This window comes from Camelus ferus, chromosome 34 (assembly GCF_009834535.1).
Source record: "Camelus ferus isolate YT-003-E chromosome 34, BCGSAC_Cfer_1.0, whole genome shotgun sequence".
In the NCBI taxonomy this organism is placed as follows: domain Eukaryota; kingdom Metazoa; phylum Chordata; class Mammalia; order Artiodactyla; family Camelidae; genus Camelus; species Camelus ferus.
This window is the reverse complement of record NC_045729.1, coordinates 12,338,462-12,357,273: the sequence shown is the minus strand read 5'-3', so window position 1 is coordinate 12,357,273 and position 18,812 is coordinate 12,338,462. Positions and strand designations below refer to the sequence as shown.

Here is an 18,812-nt window from a genome sequence, read left to right as displayed (position 1 = left end):
GCAGTATCATCCACAGGCTCATGGCGCCACCACCTTCCCCACTCTGGGTACCACAGACCATAACAACACTAACGGCAGCCCCGTGTCGTGTGCCTACCACGGATCGGGAGTGCTAAGTGCTTAACGCGCACCACCTCAACTCCTTCCAGAAACCCTTCCGGCAAGGCTGGCATCTCATCCTCAATTTATATCTTCAACTTTCTGACGCTTAGAAAGATGAGCTAACTTCCCCCCGAGCCTACACACAGGCATTTGTATAGTTGCGATTTTAACCCAAGTCGGCTTGGCCTCAACCTCAATCTTCTTTACACTGTGATTTTCTAGTACAGACCAGTATCCAGTTGTCAGCAGACTGACAAAACACCACGCTACCACCTGTGTTTTGGAACCCCTCCCCCACATGCATCTTTCTTTCTCTCTCGTGTGTATATCGAACACTACCACGGTCATCAGCATTTATTGAGCGTTTACTACGTGGAGCACACAGAGCCTCTCCCTTACCAGGCAAAATGTGCTGTAGGCGTTTGCATATAACAGATGCTTATCTTTTTCTTTACTAAAACCAATTCCCAGGAAAACCAAATAAAAGAGGAAAAGGAAAATGGACCAGAGGATATGCTCTGAGTCTAACCCATGGAAGATTTGTTTAACTGACATGGATCTACGTGAAATGTCATGACTATTTCAGGTAGATCGTGCCTGAATGCCTTGCAAATGACCAAAACTAATGAGAACAGTCTAAAACTGAGCCAAAAAGGAAGAACAGAATAATTATCAGTCAATGGCAATATGTAGCAAGGACTGGATTGACAAGGGCCCACGGCCAGTCGATGGGAAGAGTCATTCTGCATCTCACTGGTACTTGTTACGCATTTTATCCCACAATCCCCTGTGCTGGAGGACAAAATCTTTGTCCTCTAAGGAAAGCAATCTCCCTTCTTACGGAGGCCAGTGGATTCCATCCTAGAGGCCGTGTTGACTGTATCTCCAAACAGGCAATAACGAGGCATCTTGATCCCCACAACTCCAGCAGCACAGGGACCTGAAAGGGACAGAAAGCACGAAGTGGAGGCAACAGAAACCAGAGTCAAGTTAAGGTGGGTAAGTAAGCCTCATCTCAGGGGCACGATGCTGAGGGTCTTGTTTTATGGAGAAGTAGTTGAAGGTATAAAACGTGAGCTGTGACTTTTTGCTTTAAATGAATGTATTCACTGGGGGAAGCACCATTATTCAAATCATGCTTTCAGAACGTATTCTGCTCCAGCACAGAAAAGAACATTTGCATGAAGCAAGAAGGCATCCTGAGATCCAGGCCACAAAGGTGGAAAGTCCTCCTTAATATTTAATTTTATTTTATATAGTGGTAGAGTGTGTGCCTAGCATACACAAGCTTCAGGGTTCAATCCCCAGTACCTCCTCCAGAAATAGATAAATAAAACCTAATTACCCCCCCCAAATATTTTACTTCATTTAATTTTTAATTTTTCTTGGAGGAAAAGAGCATTTTTAATTATTTTTAAAATTTTTATACAGTTTTTAAAGGTTACTTTCCACTTACAGATACTACAAAATATTGGTTGTTTTCCCCATGTTGTGTAACACAGCCTTGAGCCTATCACACCCAAGTTTGTGCCTACCCCCCCATTGGTAACCACTAGTTTGTTCTCTGTAAGTCTGCTTCTTGTTTGTTGTATTTTTCAGATTCCACATCTAAGTGATCGCATACAGGTATTCGTCTTTCTCCGTCTGACTTATTTCACTTAGTATAATGCCCTCCAAGTCCATCTATGTTGCTGCAAATGGCAAAATTGTGTTCTTTCCTATGGCCTCCTTACTACTGTAAATAGAAGGCTCTCTGGAAGGCTGAAGACTATCCCGCTGCTGGCCTGCTCAGGTGGCCACACAGCCCTGAGCTCTGAACAGCTGGAGGGCACACTACACTCGAAGGCTCAATGACCCAAGTTTGTTTTCTTTTATTTTTATTTAAGTCAGAGTAGCATTTCTGGGGTTGGTGGTCTGATGATGGAGGACCCAGAAGACAAGGACTCGCCATCAGCTTCCCTGAGCATTTCACGTGCCACGTGAATGCAGCAGGCTGGGGGAGCCTGTGGCACAAGACATTCCAGAAAGAGGAGGAAAAGCCAAGTTAGGACGAGGCCCAGTGTATCAGGTAGGAGAGAAGGGTTGTTCAGTCAGCTATTCATGTGGAATGACTGAATGCAAGGAGTCAAAATTTTAGAAGTTAAAGGTTAACTCAGAAACTGCAAAATCAGGTTGTGGACAGAGGTGATGACTGAAGTTCTGCTTGGCTCACTGGGTTTTGATCTATATGAGTTTCTTTACAGATCTGTCCTGCCGATACTCTGTGTTTATGAACACTGAAAAAATTTAAACATTGCGTTGCTCACTGTTTATGAATACCGAAAAAAAATACTGAATGCCAAACCCTTCCCTGTCAGGTTCGATGCAAAAATACAAAAGAAACAAACAATAAACAAATAAAAAAAAGACAAACAAAAGCAGTAGTGGCAACTTGATGAGAAGATCTCTGAGCTCCCCAAACACAGTCAGGCTGTGCCCTGGCTTGTCACTTCAAAGCTGGAGTGATGAGCTGGGGAAGGGCCTGGAGGCAGAAAATCCCTGCGATATTATTACGTCTTGTTTTCAACTATCAATATTTAACTGAAACCTTTTAATTTCTTACTCAACCACTCTGGGTATGTGTATCTACTGTCCACCTTCATTCCAGCCCCATGTGGCAGTGCCTGGGCCCTGGCGGTGACTCAGGCACTGAGTAGATCACGGGGTTAAAGAGACGGGACCAGGACCCAGAGCTCCATTCTCCCTGCTGGGTTCAGTCCCTCCTGCCGCTGTCCATTCCTCCAGGCCTGACAATTTGCAACAGGCCACAGAGAGGTTCCCTTATGTGTATATGGGACATCGGTGGCATTTGGTTGTGGACACAATGAGAAAGGCCACAGCTATGTTCCTGGCTGTCAAAGACGTGGCAGCTGGTTTTAACTTCCGTTTACTGTCACTCTGGGACTCCCACTGATTCATTACTCAGTCAGTAAATATTTACCACCTGACTCTGGGCTGGGCACCGCGGATACAGGATGACTCTTGCGAACGCAGCTGCCTGGTCCTTGCCACAAAGCCTGGGGTGATCTTGGACTTTCTATCCCCTGAGTCTTCGGTGAGGCTTGGAGGGCAGGATGAGGGGCAATGACAAGGAATTACAGGGAGATGTGCTGTATTTTAACACAGGGACAGACTGTCCAGTAATTACAACTATTCAATAATGGAGTGAGTTGACTCTGGAAATAGTGAATTTTCAAGGAATCCTGGGATTGTTCTACTATTATTCTTCTATATTATTATTTATCTTGGAAACTATAATTTATGCTCTGTCAAGGATTAATCTAGGTGACTTCTGAGTTCCTCTCCAACTGTATTTTTCTATAATATTTGTAAGTCATCTTCCAAATCTATACATTCAAGGTTGGGCGACTTTCGTGGTCTTCAAAGTGATCCATGTACTTTCTGTGCCACTGACGAGTTTGGGGAAACAGAAATGCCCTTTTATTACAGGAATTCGACTGGATATTTTTCCCCCTATAGACAATCTAATCCATTTAAGATACTGTAATATTTTAGTGGAAAAATGTACAGCAGTTGCGGTCGGGGGAAGGGAGGGGATGGCGAGGAGATAAATGACATAGTGAATATGGTGACTTACACAGGGAGTCTGGGGCTCGGTATTTTAGTTTGTGGTTGTGTTTATCATTCCGTGGGTGCTGTTATCACTGCTGTTTCCTAGAACTGTCTAGAGACTAATTATAGGTCTAGCTATGTGAGGATGAGTAATGGGACCTCGTATTTGGCAGATGGATTCGAGAGTAAACCTCACGTGAAAACTGATCACATTTGAAGATCCTTGAACCCTTCTGATTTAGTATGGTTCCCGTGTGCTAAGATGCTCAACTCCATACCAGAGTGAATTCCAATGCGAATCCATATCGGGAGGCCGGGAAGGTGCTCCAGCTCGAAGGTCCCCATGAAGCTGAGGATATCCAAGGCCATCTTGGCAATGTCTACTGCATGCCGGTTACCGTTTCTCTTGGGCAAACCACTAGCCACCATGTAGGCATCACCAATGGTTTCCACCTGTGGAAGTAGGTTCTCATCAGTGAATCTGCCCCTTCTAATGGCATGAGAAATTAAACAGAAGCAGTTAATTGCATATTGAATACAAGCATTTTTGAGAACTCAGTATAAGCACAGCCCTGTACACTTCTTCTGGGATTAGTTCAAGGTTAGTTCTTTGCTAATTTCTTCAGGATTTCTGTAGCCTGTATGGTTGATAAAACAACCAAAATGGATTTTGACCAAATGAAAGCACTTCATAATAATATAAATCAATGACAATTCTATCAGTGTTGACTGTGCTGACAATTCTATCAATGTTTAAATAATCTGAATGGTTTTATCTTAATTTTTGGAACGCCTCTAATTATCAGAAAAGTCATTGTTAGCACTTACCATTTTTGACAAACAATAATTGTGGGTTCCACCAAGACATAATACACATTCTTGTAGTATGATGATTCCAATCACTTTTCTTGTTATAGGTGGTAGATTTATATTAACATTATTCTTCGATAAATGTTTTCCCTTTTGATTTTATTTTCATAATCATATGCATAGTTCATACGTGTTGGTCAGGTAACGTCTTGCTGAGTATCTCTAAAATGCATCATCATTTTCTACTCAGCAAGAACTCTTGTTCTTATGGCTTTCTGATCTACATGGGGTGAGGACTGGGCTAAGATTAACCCTAAAAGGAAGTCCTCCCTGTAGGTAATACCATCATAACAGACTGTTATATGAGTGACCTCTAAACTTAAGGATGTAGTGCTTCAGGCATATTGTTTATCTTGTAATTTTCACAGTAATCCACTGACTTAGGTATTGTCATCATCCCATTTTACAGGTACGTAAACTGAGACTTGGTGAAGTCAAATACTACATTTTATGAGGTTACACAATTAGGTGAGGCAAAATGGGATTTAAATAAAGAGCTTTAATTCTGAAGTCACTTGTTCCATATGCTCTGTGGCTTTTCCAACATGAAAATGTGGGAATTCAATTCTCCTTTGCTGTTCTGGCTCAGACATTATCAGCCTGGAGCTGGTCAGAACCCTCGTCAGGTAACAGATCCAGGTCTGAACTTACACAAGCCTCCTTGCTCTTCCTCAGTCTTTTTCCAATCATGCTTGTTATTCCAACAACTACAACCACAAAAGATTCCTATTGTACTTAGCATAACCCTGGTGTCTTCCCTGCTTTATTTGTAATCGGCCTGAATACTGTCCATTGTTTGAAGATAACTGAAGAATAAACCATCCTCCCCACGTTTTGTCTGTCACATGGTTTCTTAAAGTCACATGGCCATTTTGACCTCTGACCCGTCTAGTTCTTCCACCTCCCTTCACTTTTAGCTCATATTCCACCACTAATTCATTAAATCTTAAGTTACGCAGGACAAGACCTGCATATAGGCAGCCCTGTGTATCCGCGAGTTCTGCATTGTGGATTCAACAAACCATGAATCAAAAATATATGCATCTTGCTTTTGCCTTATTTTTACCACTAAAAATCTTTCATAACATTGCCTTGTTTAAAGTGCATGCATGCCTTACTTTCATAAAGAAAATTTCAATTAAAAAAGTGACTCTGTAAGAGGAAATTCATGAAAGGCTGTGGCAGAAAGTATTTACAAATATTTGCTTCCACTCCCTGCCCTACTGGCTACAAATTAGAGCATGTGAGTTGCTTTGACCAGTGAATATTTCAGACCCAACATGTGGTTTCATGTAACATGGTATCCAGACTGAGGTTCCTTCATTAGCTTGGGTCCCAGAGTGAGCGTATACATAGCAACTAATTGACTTCTGTCATTTTAGGTTTAGTGTTTTGAATCAAAAGTATTTTTTAAAAAATTCCAGAAAGTTCTAAAAAGTAAAACTTGAACTTGCCACACCCCAGAAACTACCTACATAGCATTCACATTGTATTAGATATTACAAGTAATCTAGAGATGATTTAAGGTACACGGGAGGATGTATGTATATGCAAATACTACATTATTTTATACAAGGCACTGGAGCATCTGGGGATTTTGGAATTTGCGGGAGGCCTGGAACCAATCCTGGGGGATACTGAGAGAGACAGGTAATAGCAGAAACAACCAGTTCCGGCTCTGCTGACCTGGGGCTGAACCATCATCTCTGCCCGCCAGGTGAAGCGGTTACCTTGTACACGTCGTGGTGGTCGAGGATGTGGTCAAAGCTCTTATAGATGTCGTTGAGCATGTCCACCACCTCCATGGGGGTGCTGTACTTGCAGATCGTGGTGAAGCCCACGATGTCACTGAAGTAGATCGTGACTTCCTCGTACAGTTCAGGCTCCACGATGCCCTTCTCCTTCAGAGACTTGACCACCAGCCTGGACAAGGAAGGAAAAAGCAATGCCTTCAACTTCATTGAAGGTCTTCTTCCTCTACAGAAATCTCTGAGACAGTCATAATTGTCCACCGGAATTCTAGAATTTGGGATCTCCGGCGAACTGTGTGGCTAGGAAGCAAAGATAGTTTGCACACACCATATATATGAACGTATTACCCACACACACGTAACACGTTATCTGATCTCAGATGAATATAAGGACGTTCAATATTAACTTAATACCTGATCATAACCCTAATACACACGTACACATAACGCTAACACCTGCATATCCTTAATACTTGCTCACTTTTTAACCTCCCTATTGACTGTCAGCTTCTTCTAGACACAGCGCCATATCCAGCTACCGAAGGAGCGTGTGTCCCTGATGCTAAGAACATGACTCATGATCTGAGCTATCACAACTGACTTTCTCATCAGTTAATAGTTTTACTTTCCTGGCATATTTAACATAGCCTTGTTTACTGTCACTATGAAGGAATAATGCATTTAAAAATGAACTTTGATATATCCCTAACCAGAGTTTATTTGAAATATTTTGCACCAGGATTGGGTCCTTTAAAAAAGCAGCATCAATTACCATGTAAACAAGTTTTAAAAAATTATGCTTAAAACTGCAGAAGTCAAATAGAAGCAACTTAGAATATCTCTGTTGAACAGATATAAAGAGCAGCGTATCAGACTCAGAATGAAGACAGAAGAACTAGAGAAGGGACTCCATGCTTCCTTTATGGGGTGGGGGCTGACATGAGGCTGCGCGTTCTGTCTGCCCTTGAGATTACTTCCTAAAGGACCAGAGTATGGACTTCCTGGAAGCAGGGAGGTACCACAGACATCATGGAGAAGAAATCCCTTGTTTTTACAGATGAGAAAGCTGAGGCTTAAAAAGAAAGCATGATTTTCACAACGTCCCAGAGCCAGTCCTCAGTAACTCTTTTTTTTTTTTTGCACCACATTTCCTCCACAGCCCAGGCCTTGGATACTCAAGGAGATGGGGAAATTTTGGAGGTGTGCTGCCTGAAGTGAGGGAAGAATGTCTGGCACTTTCCAGGAAAACAGACAGCCAACCAACCACAAGGATACCTAGGACCACTCAGAGAACCTCTGGAGCAGCGAGAAGTCCCTTCACTTGGTGCAGTGATGAAATGAGGGACCTTTAAAAAACACCCCTTGGGGTGTGGCTGGTTAGATTCGCAGGGGCACTTCGGTGGTCTCGGCGTGCCCAGTGTGAGGTTATACTGGAGGCTCCCCAGATGTAATGACGAGATTGGATATTCCACCACTTTTGCCCTCCATTTTCACTGCTTGGGTCTAAGTCACGTGAGCTTGGAAAACACTGTTACATGAGAGAGAAACTACTGTTGGTGGATCCATGAAGGAAGGGCTCTGACTTAGCCCAGTGAGCTTTGACAACAGGCTGCCACCAACACAGAATCAGTGTAGAGCTGGTGTCTTAGAAGTGCTTCCCGTAAGTACAAAGAACCTCTACTTTAATCTGCTACAAAAGCCCAAGGTGTACTGCGGGATAAGTGTTTAAGAAGAATCCAGCTCCCGCGTGCAATTTGTTTTTCTTACAATTTTGCTGTAGCTGTTTATCTTTGCTTCTTCTAGGTATTGTTCATGTATATTTTAGTTTCCTTTTTGCAAATATAAAGAGTCTGTACATAAATGAACAAAGTGAGTTGCCCTGTAGTCAGTGGAGATTAATTCCAGCCACTGTCACACACAACCTTCGGCGATCCAGCGAAAACATCTACCATCTAGTGGTCAAAGCGGCACATTGAGCCACAGGTAGGACAAAAGCAGAGGTGCTTCAAGTCCTGTGAGTGATATCGCGGGTTAAAACCATCAGTGATGAAACCCTGGGGAGGCAGTCAAATTATCAGGCTGCTGTTTTTGTCACAATTCAGCATGAAAGGCCAGGCAAGGAACTATGCTTCTATAACGAACATTTATGCAGCTCCAACAGAAACTGCCATCTCTAAGGTGAACGTTAAGGGTTCCAGGCTACGCCCAGGGTGCCAACGCCAGGCTGTCCTCGGCACTCGGAGGGCACACGGGTTCTGCATTAGGTTCTCTTCAGGACCAGATGACCGAACAGAGCCCGTGCGTAACTCCTACCTCTTCCTTCAGGATTGTAGAAGAGAAACTATTCATTTAGAGAACGTTTCCTGTGATCTCAAAATCATTTTTTTATTCATGTAGAGCTGATATGCTAAATGAAGCATGGGTTCAAAATAAAACAATAATAAACATGAGTAATATATAAAAGTCATCACCACTATGCCTAATAATAACCACCAGGGTCGTTCCAGACACTGTGCTAAGTACCTTATAGTCTGCACGTTATTTCGGGGGATTCTTTGAGCCAGCCTCTGGGGCAGATGGGAAACTGAGGCTCGCAGCATTTAGGGAACTTGCCCAAGGCTGCAGATCCCTCATCGGCAGTGGAACCATGATTTGAAGCCAGGCCTGGCTGACCTCAGTTTCCACGATTTCATCCAGTGCTAGGCTGCCTCGCTTACCCTCATCTAGCAGGACGGCTTATCACACATGAATGAGAGCAGAACAATGCCTCTCACTCGTGACGGTTGTGGGTCCCTTGGCCCAATCCTATTTCCCAGCTCTCCACATTTTAATTTCTTGTTTATCTTAACATTTCTTAGTTATCACCCGAGTACCAACGGGGATAAAAAGTTAAACTGTTTGGGATTTCAACCCTACCTCCTTTCTCTTCTGTCATGGCTGTAATATGGTTTCCCCAAATAGAGGTCAGTCCATAAATGCCTCTGTGATGAGACGCGTGGTGTGGGAGGAGGGAAGGGACCCCACCTCCTCCACTAGAGACAGCTCCCACTTCTTATAATTTGGCTTCTATTTTGAGGCGGACAGAAGAAAGCAAAGACACTGACTCTTAGTGCCTCAAAGTGCCTTACAGCTCATAGATTCTGTAGGAAAACTTTAATTTCCATTTTTGGACCAAAGGGAAACAGTGTCTCGCCTGAGGTCCCAGACTGAGTAAAAGTTGTCAGGAAGTGCTGGAGTCCAGGTCATTCTGACTCCACTATCCACACCCCTTCTGTGGCACCACGTGGCCACTGGAAAACCACCTCTTTCTTCTAGCTAATTATAAAGTGCAAACCAGGACGAGGCTTAGCAGGGCACATGCATTTTCAAACACAACAATCTGTTGAAGAATATGCAAAAGGGAGCAATCTCACAGAAAGACAGAGCAAACCAACGCTTGACAAAGACATTCAACTTCCAGCCTTAAGGGCTGAGGCATGGGAAGTCACGTCCACAGGAGAAGGACTTCCTTACCTTGGGAGCAACATAAAGTTGAGTCTGTCAGCTCTGTCCCTCTCTGCCTTGTACAGCTGGGTCCTTTCCTCCACCAGATGTTCCAGGTTTCGGGAATACAGTTGTAGACGTCGGATCAAGGTATCCATATAACTTTCATTTTTTTGGTCATGGAAAAGGCTGGAGGTAGTAATAGATACAGAGCTCTCCATATCATTAAGGAAACATGAATTAAAACGAGGGGCAAATATCATGAACAGGTAATTAAACAAAGAGAATAAAAATGGCCAACAAATGCAGCAAAAAAAATTTGAACTCAGGAAGGATCAAAGAAATAGAAATAACATTTTTTAAAAAAGAAAAATAAATGTTAGAACAATGGTCATCAATGAAGGTATGAAGAAGGAAAAATACACATTACAACCTTCCTGTAGGGAAAGCTGCTCAAATGTGTCATAAGTTATAAGAATGCCGTACAGGTCAGCCAATTGACTCTGCTTCTAAGAATTACCCCAAGGAAACAATCACGAATGTGCTGAAAGTTAACTACAAAGAAAGTCACAGTATTCTTCACAATAGTAAACATTTAAAAGCAACCTGAATGTCTAACAAAGAGTAACTAAAATATTATGAAGTGGTAGAATAGGAATGTACCATTAAATACAAATTAGAATCGTGAAATACACAGAAAGATGGTACCTCTATATTGTTAAGTAAAAAAAGCCAGTTTATAAAACAGCAAGAATTATAATCCCATTTTCAGTTTTTTAAAACTGGTGGTCATCTATGGAGAAATAGGTGATGCTTTTACTTCCTTGCTTATTCATATTTTTTTAGAATTTTAATAACAAACAATTTGCAATAAAGGGAAATATAAGAAAAAGACCAAGAAAAGTAAAACTGAGCCTTACATTATCTCTTCAGAACAGAGTCAGGGTCCTAAAGCAGAAAATCTAACTCTGGATTATTTTGTTAGACCAAGATGACTTAGGGGAGACAATGGCTTCTTGGGACCCTGTGACAGGTCTTGGTGCAGAGCCCAGTCAGGACGCACACCGAGTTCCTGCCTGGCTGCTGAGAGGACCGCAGACAAAGTTCATGTACGGCACAGCCAGAGGGGATGAATAAATCAGACCACCTCATTATCACGACAACAATGAAAAGTTGCCACTTCTGCACTCAAAAAGATGGACTGCATCATAACTCACTTGGTGTGGGGCGGGGTGTCTGTTAAAAATTCAAGACAGTTCTGAGTCCTATCGCAGACCTATTATGACCGGAAACTGCTAGGCTTGGGATTAAGAGAATTTTTTGTTAGCAAGTTCCCTAGGAGATTCTTACTTGAAACCATGATGGAGTCCAGTTGGGTAGAAAGGGTGAGGGAGGGAGTAGGGGTAAAAGATGAAGATGGATTATCTTACTTCCTGATGAATTAATTCAGTCAAAGCAGGTTCCTCAACCTTGGCTGCATATTTTAATCACTCGAGGAGCTTATTTAAACTCCTGATGCCAGCCCGCACCCAGATTGTATCAGACTCTCCAGGGTAGGACTCTGGCATTAATATTTTAAAAATCTCCCCAGGTGATCTCAATGTGCAGACAAATTGAGGGCCGTCATATTAAAGGCTAAATAGCACGGAGCCAGTTTTATCTTCTTGAGTGTACGTTTCATCTGTCACACATACAGTCTCATTTGCTCTGAATAACAGGTCTGGGAAGGAATGAAAAGGGCCAAGAATTAAACCATTTATTATTTGCTGCTCCTTTTGCACACATGACGGTTTAGATCTACCAATCAGTGGCCACATTTTGTCTTCACTATACCTCATCTCAGCCCTGGGCTTTGTTTAGCCTCATTAAATGTCTGTGTCTTTTTTTTTTTTTTTTTTAACATTTTTTATTGATTTGTAATCATTTTACAACGTTGTGTCAAATTCCAGTGTTCAGCACAATTTTTCAGTTATTCATGGACATATACACACTCATTGTCACATTTTTTTCTCTGTGAGCTATCATAACATTTTGTGTATATTTCCCTGTGCTATACAGTGTAGTCTATTCTATAATTTTGAAATCCCAGTCTATCCCTTCCCACCCTCCACCCCCCTGGTAACCACAAGTCTGTATTCTCTGTCTGTGAATCTATTTCTGTCCTTTATTTACGCTTTGTTTTTGTTTGTTTGTTTGTTTTTGTTTTAAATGTCTGTGTCTTTGACTTGATGAGAACTACAGGAGAAGCAGGAAGGAACTGCAGAAATCATCTTGTTCACTTCAGTTTTAGCAGCAACAAAACCAATACCCAGTTAGGGTGAACACTTTGCCCAATGTCTCACAACAAGCTATTATTAGATCCTAGTTTAGAAACTGGATCTCCTAACTCTTACTGCAGGATTACTTTTCTCACTCTGCCTTGTATCTAAGTGAAGACACGGGAAATCTAAAGAGCAATCTTATTGGATAATTGTGTGTTACCTTTTTTGGATCCTGAATTATAATCTGACTCATGGCTGAAGTCTTAAGTGCTTAAGGTCAAAGTTGCTGATCTTAAGATTTTAAAATTTTAAGAAATATGCTAATCTTGAGAATTATCCAGGGTCTCTGCAGATTCCTAGGATTCATACTAGATGTCTAAATCCTAATTACCTGCAGAAGGGTCAGGGAATCATATTGTTAACAGATGTATTTATGATCAGTCAGAATTTACTTTCTAATCAGGTGAGTTTTGCCCTTGAGTATTTAACTTTTCAAGTGACTATTTCCCTGAGACAATGGTCTGTTCGTCTCTGTATCATTTTAATTTTTTTGAGACAGGTATTACAGTCTGAGATTTTTCATTAGAAAAGACATTTTCATTCTTAGATGCCACTGAATGTCAACTATTATTAGAAAAATCTGAAATTAGTGAGGAAAAGTAAAAACTTAAGCAATACCCAAATATCTTGGCCAGTGTGTTCTCAATTTTCTTGAAGTCTGGTCTCTTTTCTGCATCTTCCTCCCAGCAGCTTTTGACAAGCAGGTAGACCTGGAAGGAAGAGGAAGATTAGCTCAGGGCGGGGGGGGTATCCTACCCTATTCTGTTCACTGATGGGAGTCACTGAGGTGGGGAATTTTTAAAAAAACATTTCAGCTCTGACTATGAGGATGAGATGGCCCAGTCCCCTGCAGCGTATCTCAGTCATCACCCTCTGCCTCACCCTTCCCTTCGGTCCTCTTTTTCTTTCTTTTTTTTTTTTTAGATTCCACATATGAGTGATATCATATGGTATTTTTCTTTCTCTTTCTGGCTTACTCCACTTAGAATGACATTCTCCAGGGACATCCATGTTGCTGCAAATGGCATTATGTTGTCATTTTTTTATGGCTGAATGTCTTCAGTCCTAAACTGATGAAAATGGTGATACTGATTTGGACAGGGCTGGGTTGATGGGAGAGACAAAATGCTTTACAGACATTTGCAGGGTTTATGTTAGGAGCTGGGGGAGGCAATAAATAGCTAGGCTTGGTGAGAACGAGGCAAGTGACTGTAAACCAGAGTGAGGCTCTATGACACTAGAATTCCACCACGCCTGACAGTGGAATCGTCTGAGGAGCGTTCACAAAATTTCTTACGCCCAGAACTCACCGCAGGAGAAGAGTCTGAATTAACTGGTTTGTGAAGGGGCCTTAATAGGGTTCTCAGATTCAGCAAATACAAATACAGGACATCCAGTTAAACTTGAATTTCAGATAAATAGTGAGTATTTCCTTAGCCTAAGTATGTCTCAGATACTGCATGGGCAAAGGACAATAATCTATACATTTGTAAGCTCCCCAGGTGATGCCATCAAAGTCTAGCTGTAGCGGAGAAGAGAAGTGAGGAAGGGGAGGTATGGAGGAAGAGGGAGACGAGGAAGCTGGTGGAACCATTGTCTCCTTTGATACCACTGGTTTGCAGCTCTTGCTGGACCAAAAGGCATGGCCAGAACTATTTGTTTTAAATGAAGTTTGTTCTTCACTCGACCCAAAACAAGATCACAAAGGGTTCTAGAAGCAGTCCCGTCTGTATCTGCGTTCTTCACCTTAACGCGTCACCCGCGAGGGCGAGGACCGGGACATAGAACCGTGGTTGCCTGTATTCACCACTAGGTGGTGCTCTCGCCTGGGAAAATGACCTGCCAGCGAAGGGACAGGAGCACCGACAAATGCGCAGATGCAGCACCGCCCGCGAAATTCCTGATGCTCCTCAGGCGTTGCCAAGTCAACCCGTGTCAGGCCAGTGTCCTGTTGGAACGCGCTACTAGATATGGCATCTAACTCATCTCCAGTTCCAGACCCATCACGCTACACGAGTGAATCGAAGAGGAGGATGCTTTGGTGAGAGAGGGTTTAAACAATATACGGATATACTCAGACGAGACAAGAGTTTCGAGAAGAGATATGCTGATGTGCGGGGAGGGGTCCCAGGATCCAGAAAAGCGGGAGGAAAGGAAGCGGGAGGAGACGGCAAGGATAGGAGATGTATCTTAGAGCCTTGGGGTCACAAGTGCCTTTTATGTTGAAAGAGAGGAGAGAAGTAAAAATGGCCAATCCACGCCCAGGCGAGGCGGGCCATCACCCTCATCTGGCGGGTGCCTGTGAACTGAAGGAAAATGTTTTTATCTTTATCCTGCAGGGAACAAAGTACACAGAAATGCTTTGATGGCCATAAATAGCTTTGGGGGGGGGAGGGTAATTTATTGATTTTATTTATTTTAGAGGTACCAGGGATTGAACCCAGGACCTTGTGCATGCTAAGCATGTGCTCTGCCTCCTGAGCTATGCCTTGCCCCCCTATAGTTTTTAAACACCGATTTACTAATATTCTGGATTATAAAAGCTCAGACAAAATTCTTTTTTAAAAAATTTAGACTTTTTTTTTTCCCCACAGGCCTTAAAGATCTTTATGAGAGATTATTTTAAAAATTAAGCCAGTATGAAGAGAAAAATCTCCAATTTCTTCAGAGGAAAGACAGAAAGAGTGAAAGTATGTTTCTCTATTGTTTCTAGATGTTGGCATATTTACTTTTTAATCAGTAGGTGGTATTTATAACCTTAATAAATGCATCACATGGACATCTTGCTCTTTTAGCTCCTAATAACTGAGAACGTGGTTGTGAGTAAGGAGCTCTTGCCCGAGTCGAGAGGGGTGGGGGAGGACACGGGACTACGGGAGGCTGTCAACGGCTCCCAGGGATATGTTCTAACCCTGGCACCAGTGAAGGTTACCTTATTTGGAAAAAGGGTCTTTGCAGGTGTGACTAAGGATCTCGAGATGGGGAGATAGTTCTGGATTATCTTGGCAGGCCTGAACGTTGTCACATGTATCCTAACACAGGAGGGAGTCAGAGGGAGATTAGACGGAAGAGGAGACTATGACCTGGAGGCTGAGATTAGAGTGTTGTGGCCACAAGCCAAGGAATGTCAAGGCCACCAGAAGCTCCTGGAAGAAGAGAGGTATGGATTCTCCCCAGACTCTCATGGAAGCATGACCCTCTGACAGCTCATTTCAGACTTCTGGCTTCCAGAACTGCAAGTGAATAAATTTCTGTTGCTTTAATCCCCCAAGTTTGTGGTACTTTGTTAGAGGAGCCTAAAGAAACACATGCGGGGAGATACACTCACTTCCAGCTCTTTTTCCTCTGCTGTTTCCAGGAACAGATCTGGCCGGAAGGGCTTCACTCCGTTGGAATTCTCCACTCTGAAAATCTTCTCTGATGGGGTGAGAATAATGTAAATTACAGGAAGGACTGCAGTGCGAGGAAATGTTAGCAGCCGCCAAACTCTGAGTGGTTCACAGACCCTGGTTAGGTCCCCAGGGGGAGTGTGGCCGAGCCTAGGCCAGCACTCAACAGACAGTTGTTGAGTGAGCGGATGAGCCACCAGGTGAAGGGGCCCATGCCCACTTACACCCAGGAAGTCACCTTAACTCAAGGCTACTAACCCTTTAAAACTTAACTCAGATACCACTGCCTTAAGTAGGCTTCCTCTGACCGAGACTGTAGCCTGCCCCCCTTCCGTCCCTCAGCCACCTCCATCCCCCTGACAGGTAAGAGCTGGCACATAGTAAGTGCTCAGTAAAGCGGGGACTGGATGAATGGAAGGAAACATTTTCCCCCTGAGAGGACATGTAGTGAAACTCTAGATCTGCTCTTGGTAAGAACTGCAATGTGTATGTCGTCCCACTGGAGTGATCTAGCTCAGGTGTTCCACAGACACATGTCTCGGAAGGAATCAGAAGGAAAGCAGGAATTGTAGGGCAAGATTCTTTAAGTCACAGTAACACTGCCAGCAGTGGCACCCGGCAGCAGTGTACTGTCCTGGGCTTTCAGAGCCCTCTAACAGTCCCCTGTCACTGAATCCCTCCCGCTACCCTGCGGAGTGTGAGAGCAGGTATGCCGGTGGTGGGGTCTGGGGTGTGGTCACAGAAACCTCAGGGCCTCCCTCAGCCTAGCATTCCCGCTGGCTCCCAGAGAAGGCCCCCGAAGGATCAGAGCCTTACCCTTCTGGTCCCGACAGCTGAGCGTGTAGAAGGTCTCTCTCCGCAGGATGATCTCCTGTGCGATGACCCCGTAGCTGTAAACGTCTCCTTTCTGGGAGACGCTGGCCTGGCGGAGGTGCTCCGGGGCGGTCCACAGGTCTGTGCGTTCAGCATGGAGATTGCAAGGTTGAGGGGCGTGAGCGGCCCAGGGGTCTCCACCTTGCTTTCGCTTTTAAGTCCCTACACCCCACACTCATGCTGGTGACAGGGAGAACACACATTTGGCCTCTAAGCTGACTATGTAATGCCAGGATTTGGGTGAAGTCATCCGGCAATGTCCTCCCTAAAACTTGGATCACGGTCCTGAAAACCCTTGAGGTCCACCTCGAACAGCAGGAGCTGTTCTGGAAGTGCTCAGTAAATATCTGTGGGGTGAATGCAGTGGAATGAGAGACTGAGGATTTAACAGCTTATAGAACATATGGTATAAACCTACAAAAGCCTTCATAAATATTTTAAAACTATATATTTATTTTATATAATATAAAACATATTATATATATATTTACTAAAAGAAAACAAAGAGAGCACATTTAAACAAAGAGACCATGACTGGTATGTTCCAGGTGTGACACGCTGGCAGCCCCAGAGCCAGCTATTACCCACAGGTGTGTGTTCTTTGGTTCTTGCGGGATTCTTTAAAAAAAAAAACGTGCCTGCTATTCCTAGCGCTTTCCATCTAGCCTCCTGCACACAAGGGAAGCGCTCCTGTGTCCTGTGTGTGGCTCCTGCAGACACTTGGGTTTTCAATCCCTATCACACATCTTATTTAGAAATAACAGGGGCATACAACTAACTTTCCTCCAACTTCCCTTGATGTCTTGTGAATTTATGTGCCTTGTGATTCACGTACAATTGATCCCAATGGTTGGGCTTGTAAGAAAGGGAAGTAAATCTACTTATGGTAAAATTTCAGGTTGCCAACCCCAGAGAGGAAGCTATCACTGAGGGAAGTTCAGGAGGATAGGAGTTGACCTGCAGTTCATCTTATGTCTGTGTCATGGTGAGTCATTTAATGAAAGAGATTTGCTCCACTATACGAGGAACCACGCTTGGCACACAGTAGGTCCTCAACAAGCACTTACTGGACTGAGTCCAATGTCCTAGCATGCTTGACGTGATTGAAGAAATGGGGGCAGAATTGTTATTTTTCATCTATTAAGGGCAAACTAGAGGATTGCAAAGTAGAATCAGAAGTGGAATTCAGTTTTGGATCTGGGGAGCACTTTGAGGCTCATCTGAAGGTGGAACTGCTGAGGCTGTTCAGCCCTGAATTACAGTAAGAACGAGTAATATTCCACCTGACAGGCCCCTTATACTTTATAGATCACTTTCCTGTGTGTTACTTTTTTGACCCTCATCACAATCCTGAAAGGGATAAGAATATACTTGACTGAGAAGAGCTTTTTCTAATCATTATCATTTCCTATTATTATTCTCACGGGTAAACAGATGAAGTCTAGAATTTGGAAAGGGGGCTCCACCCTTGTCCTCTGTCTTCTTGGACAAGTCTCTTCTCCTCTCTGAGCTTCAATTCCGGTTCCATAAAGGAAGGGGTGAGACAGAGGACTTCTCAGGTCTCTTATGCTCTAACCTTCTATGTCTTTTCCCACAGCTCTGCTTCCACAAGCCAATAACTTCATGACTTCTCCCTGATATCAAGGGACTCATGGAAGAAGGAAATCCACAGAAATTTGCTCAACTCAACAAGCATGTGCTGATTAGGGGAGGTTGCCAAAATGAGCCAACTGTTGCCCCTTGTGGCTTGAAGTGTTTCTTTTCTTATCAGTATCACCAGATCCTCAGCACCTTACACAGGCTTATGAGGAAAAAAAAAATTTTTTTCTAAGTGAGAAACTAGTAAAAATTTCATTCATTACAGACCTTTCCTTGGAGGTAAAATGGAATTGCAGCCAAAATCAGTGATCTTCACCACCATTCTGCTGTCCACCACACAGTTGGTGGATTTCAGACGACCGTGGACTTCTATCTTACTGGAGTGCAGATACGACATCCCCTGTAATTTTTCAGATGACAGGAGAACAAAGAGATAGGACACTTCAGCTGCTTCATTATTTTAAGGAAAGAAATGACATTTCGAAATCATTTTGGCATGCGGATAGAATCACACCATCAGATTTTAAATTTAATTCCATTAATTTTAACTTTAAAAACATTGTTAAATACCTCCATTAAGAAAGAAAGAAATAAGCCTGATTACTTCCACCAAATAAAAAAAATAAAGTTAAAATAAATAAAAATAAAAACATTGTTGAAGCCCTAATATTTGCCTAAGCACTGCATCTAGTTTTGAGGTCTATTTAGATGACATAGTAAGAGACAACTGTCTAAAGACTCTGGTTAAGTAGTTGTACATAATGTGAAGCAAAGGTTTATCCTACTTTTTTTGTTTCTGCTTACCACTTACT

General features: G+C 43.0%; 1 protein-coding gene and 1 long non-coding RNA gene across 2 annotated transcripts in view; one reads left to right on the top strand and one right to left on the bottom strand.

Moving 5' to 3' along the window:
* The window catches only part of GUCY2C (guanylate cyclase 2C), a 77,014-nt gene that overhangs the window by 3,949 nt on the left and 54,253 nt on the right, over nt 1-18,812 (bottom strand). Inside the window, 8 exon segments of the mRNA XM_006192113.3 lie at nt 944-1,042; nt 3,993-4,167; nt 6,315-6,507; nt 9,849-10,007; nt 12,758-12,849; nt 15,468-15,556; nt 16,345-16,482; nt 18,268-18,400. Of these exon segments, the coding sequence (XP_006192175.2) occupies nt 944-1,042; nt 3,993-4,167; nt 6,315-6,507; nt 9,849-10,007; nt 12,758-12,849; nt 15,468-15,556; nt 16,345-16,482; nt 18,268-18,400 (1,078 nt within the window).
* LOC106730587 lies at nt 13,491-18,261 on the top strand. The gene is made up of 5 exons (XR_001367043.2): nt 13,491-14,180; nt 15,181-15,299; nt 15,498-15,564; nt 17,300-17,386; nt 17,999-18,261. It is a non-coding gene; the product is annotated as an uncharacterized LOC106730587 (long non-coding RNA).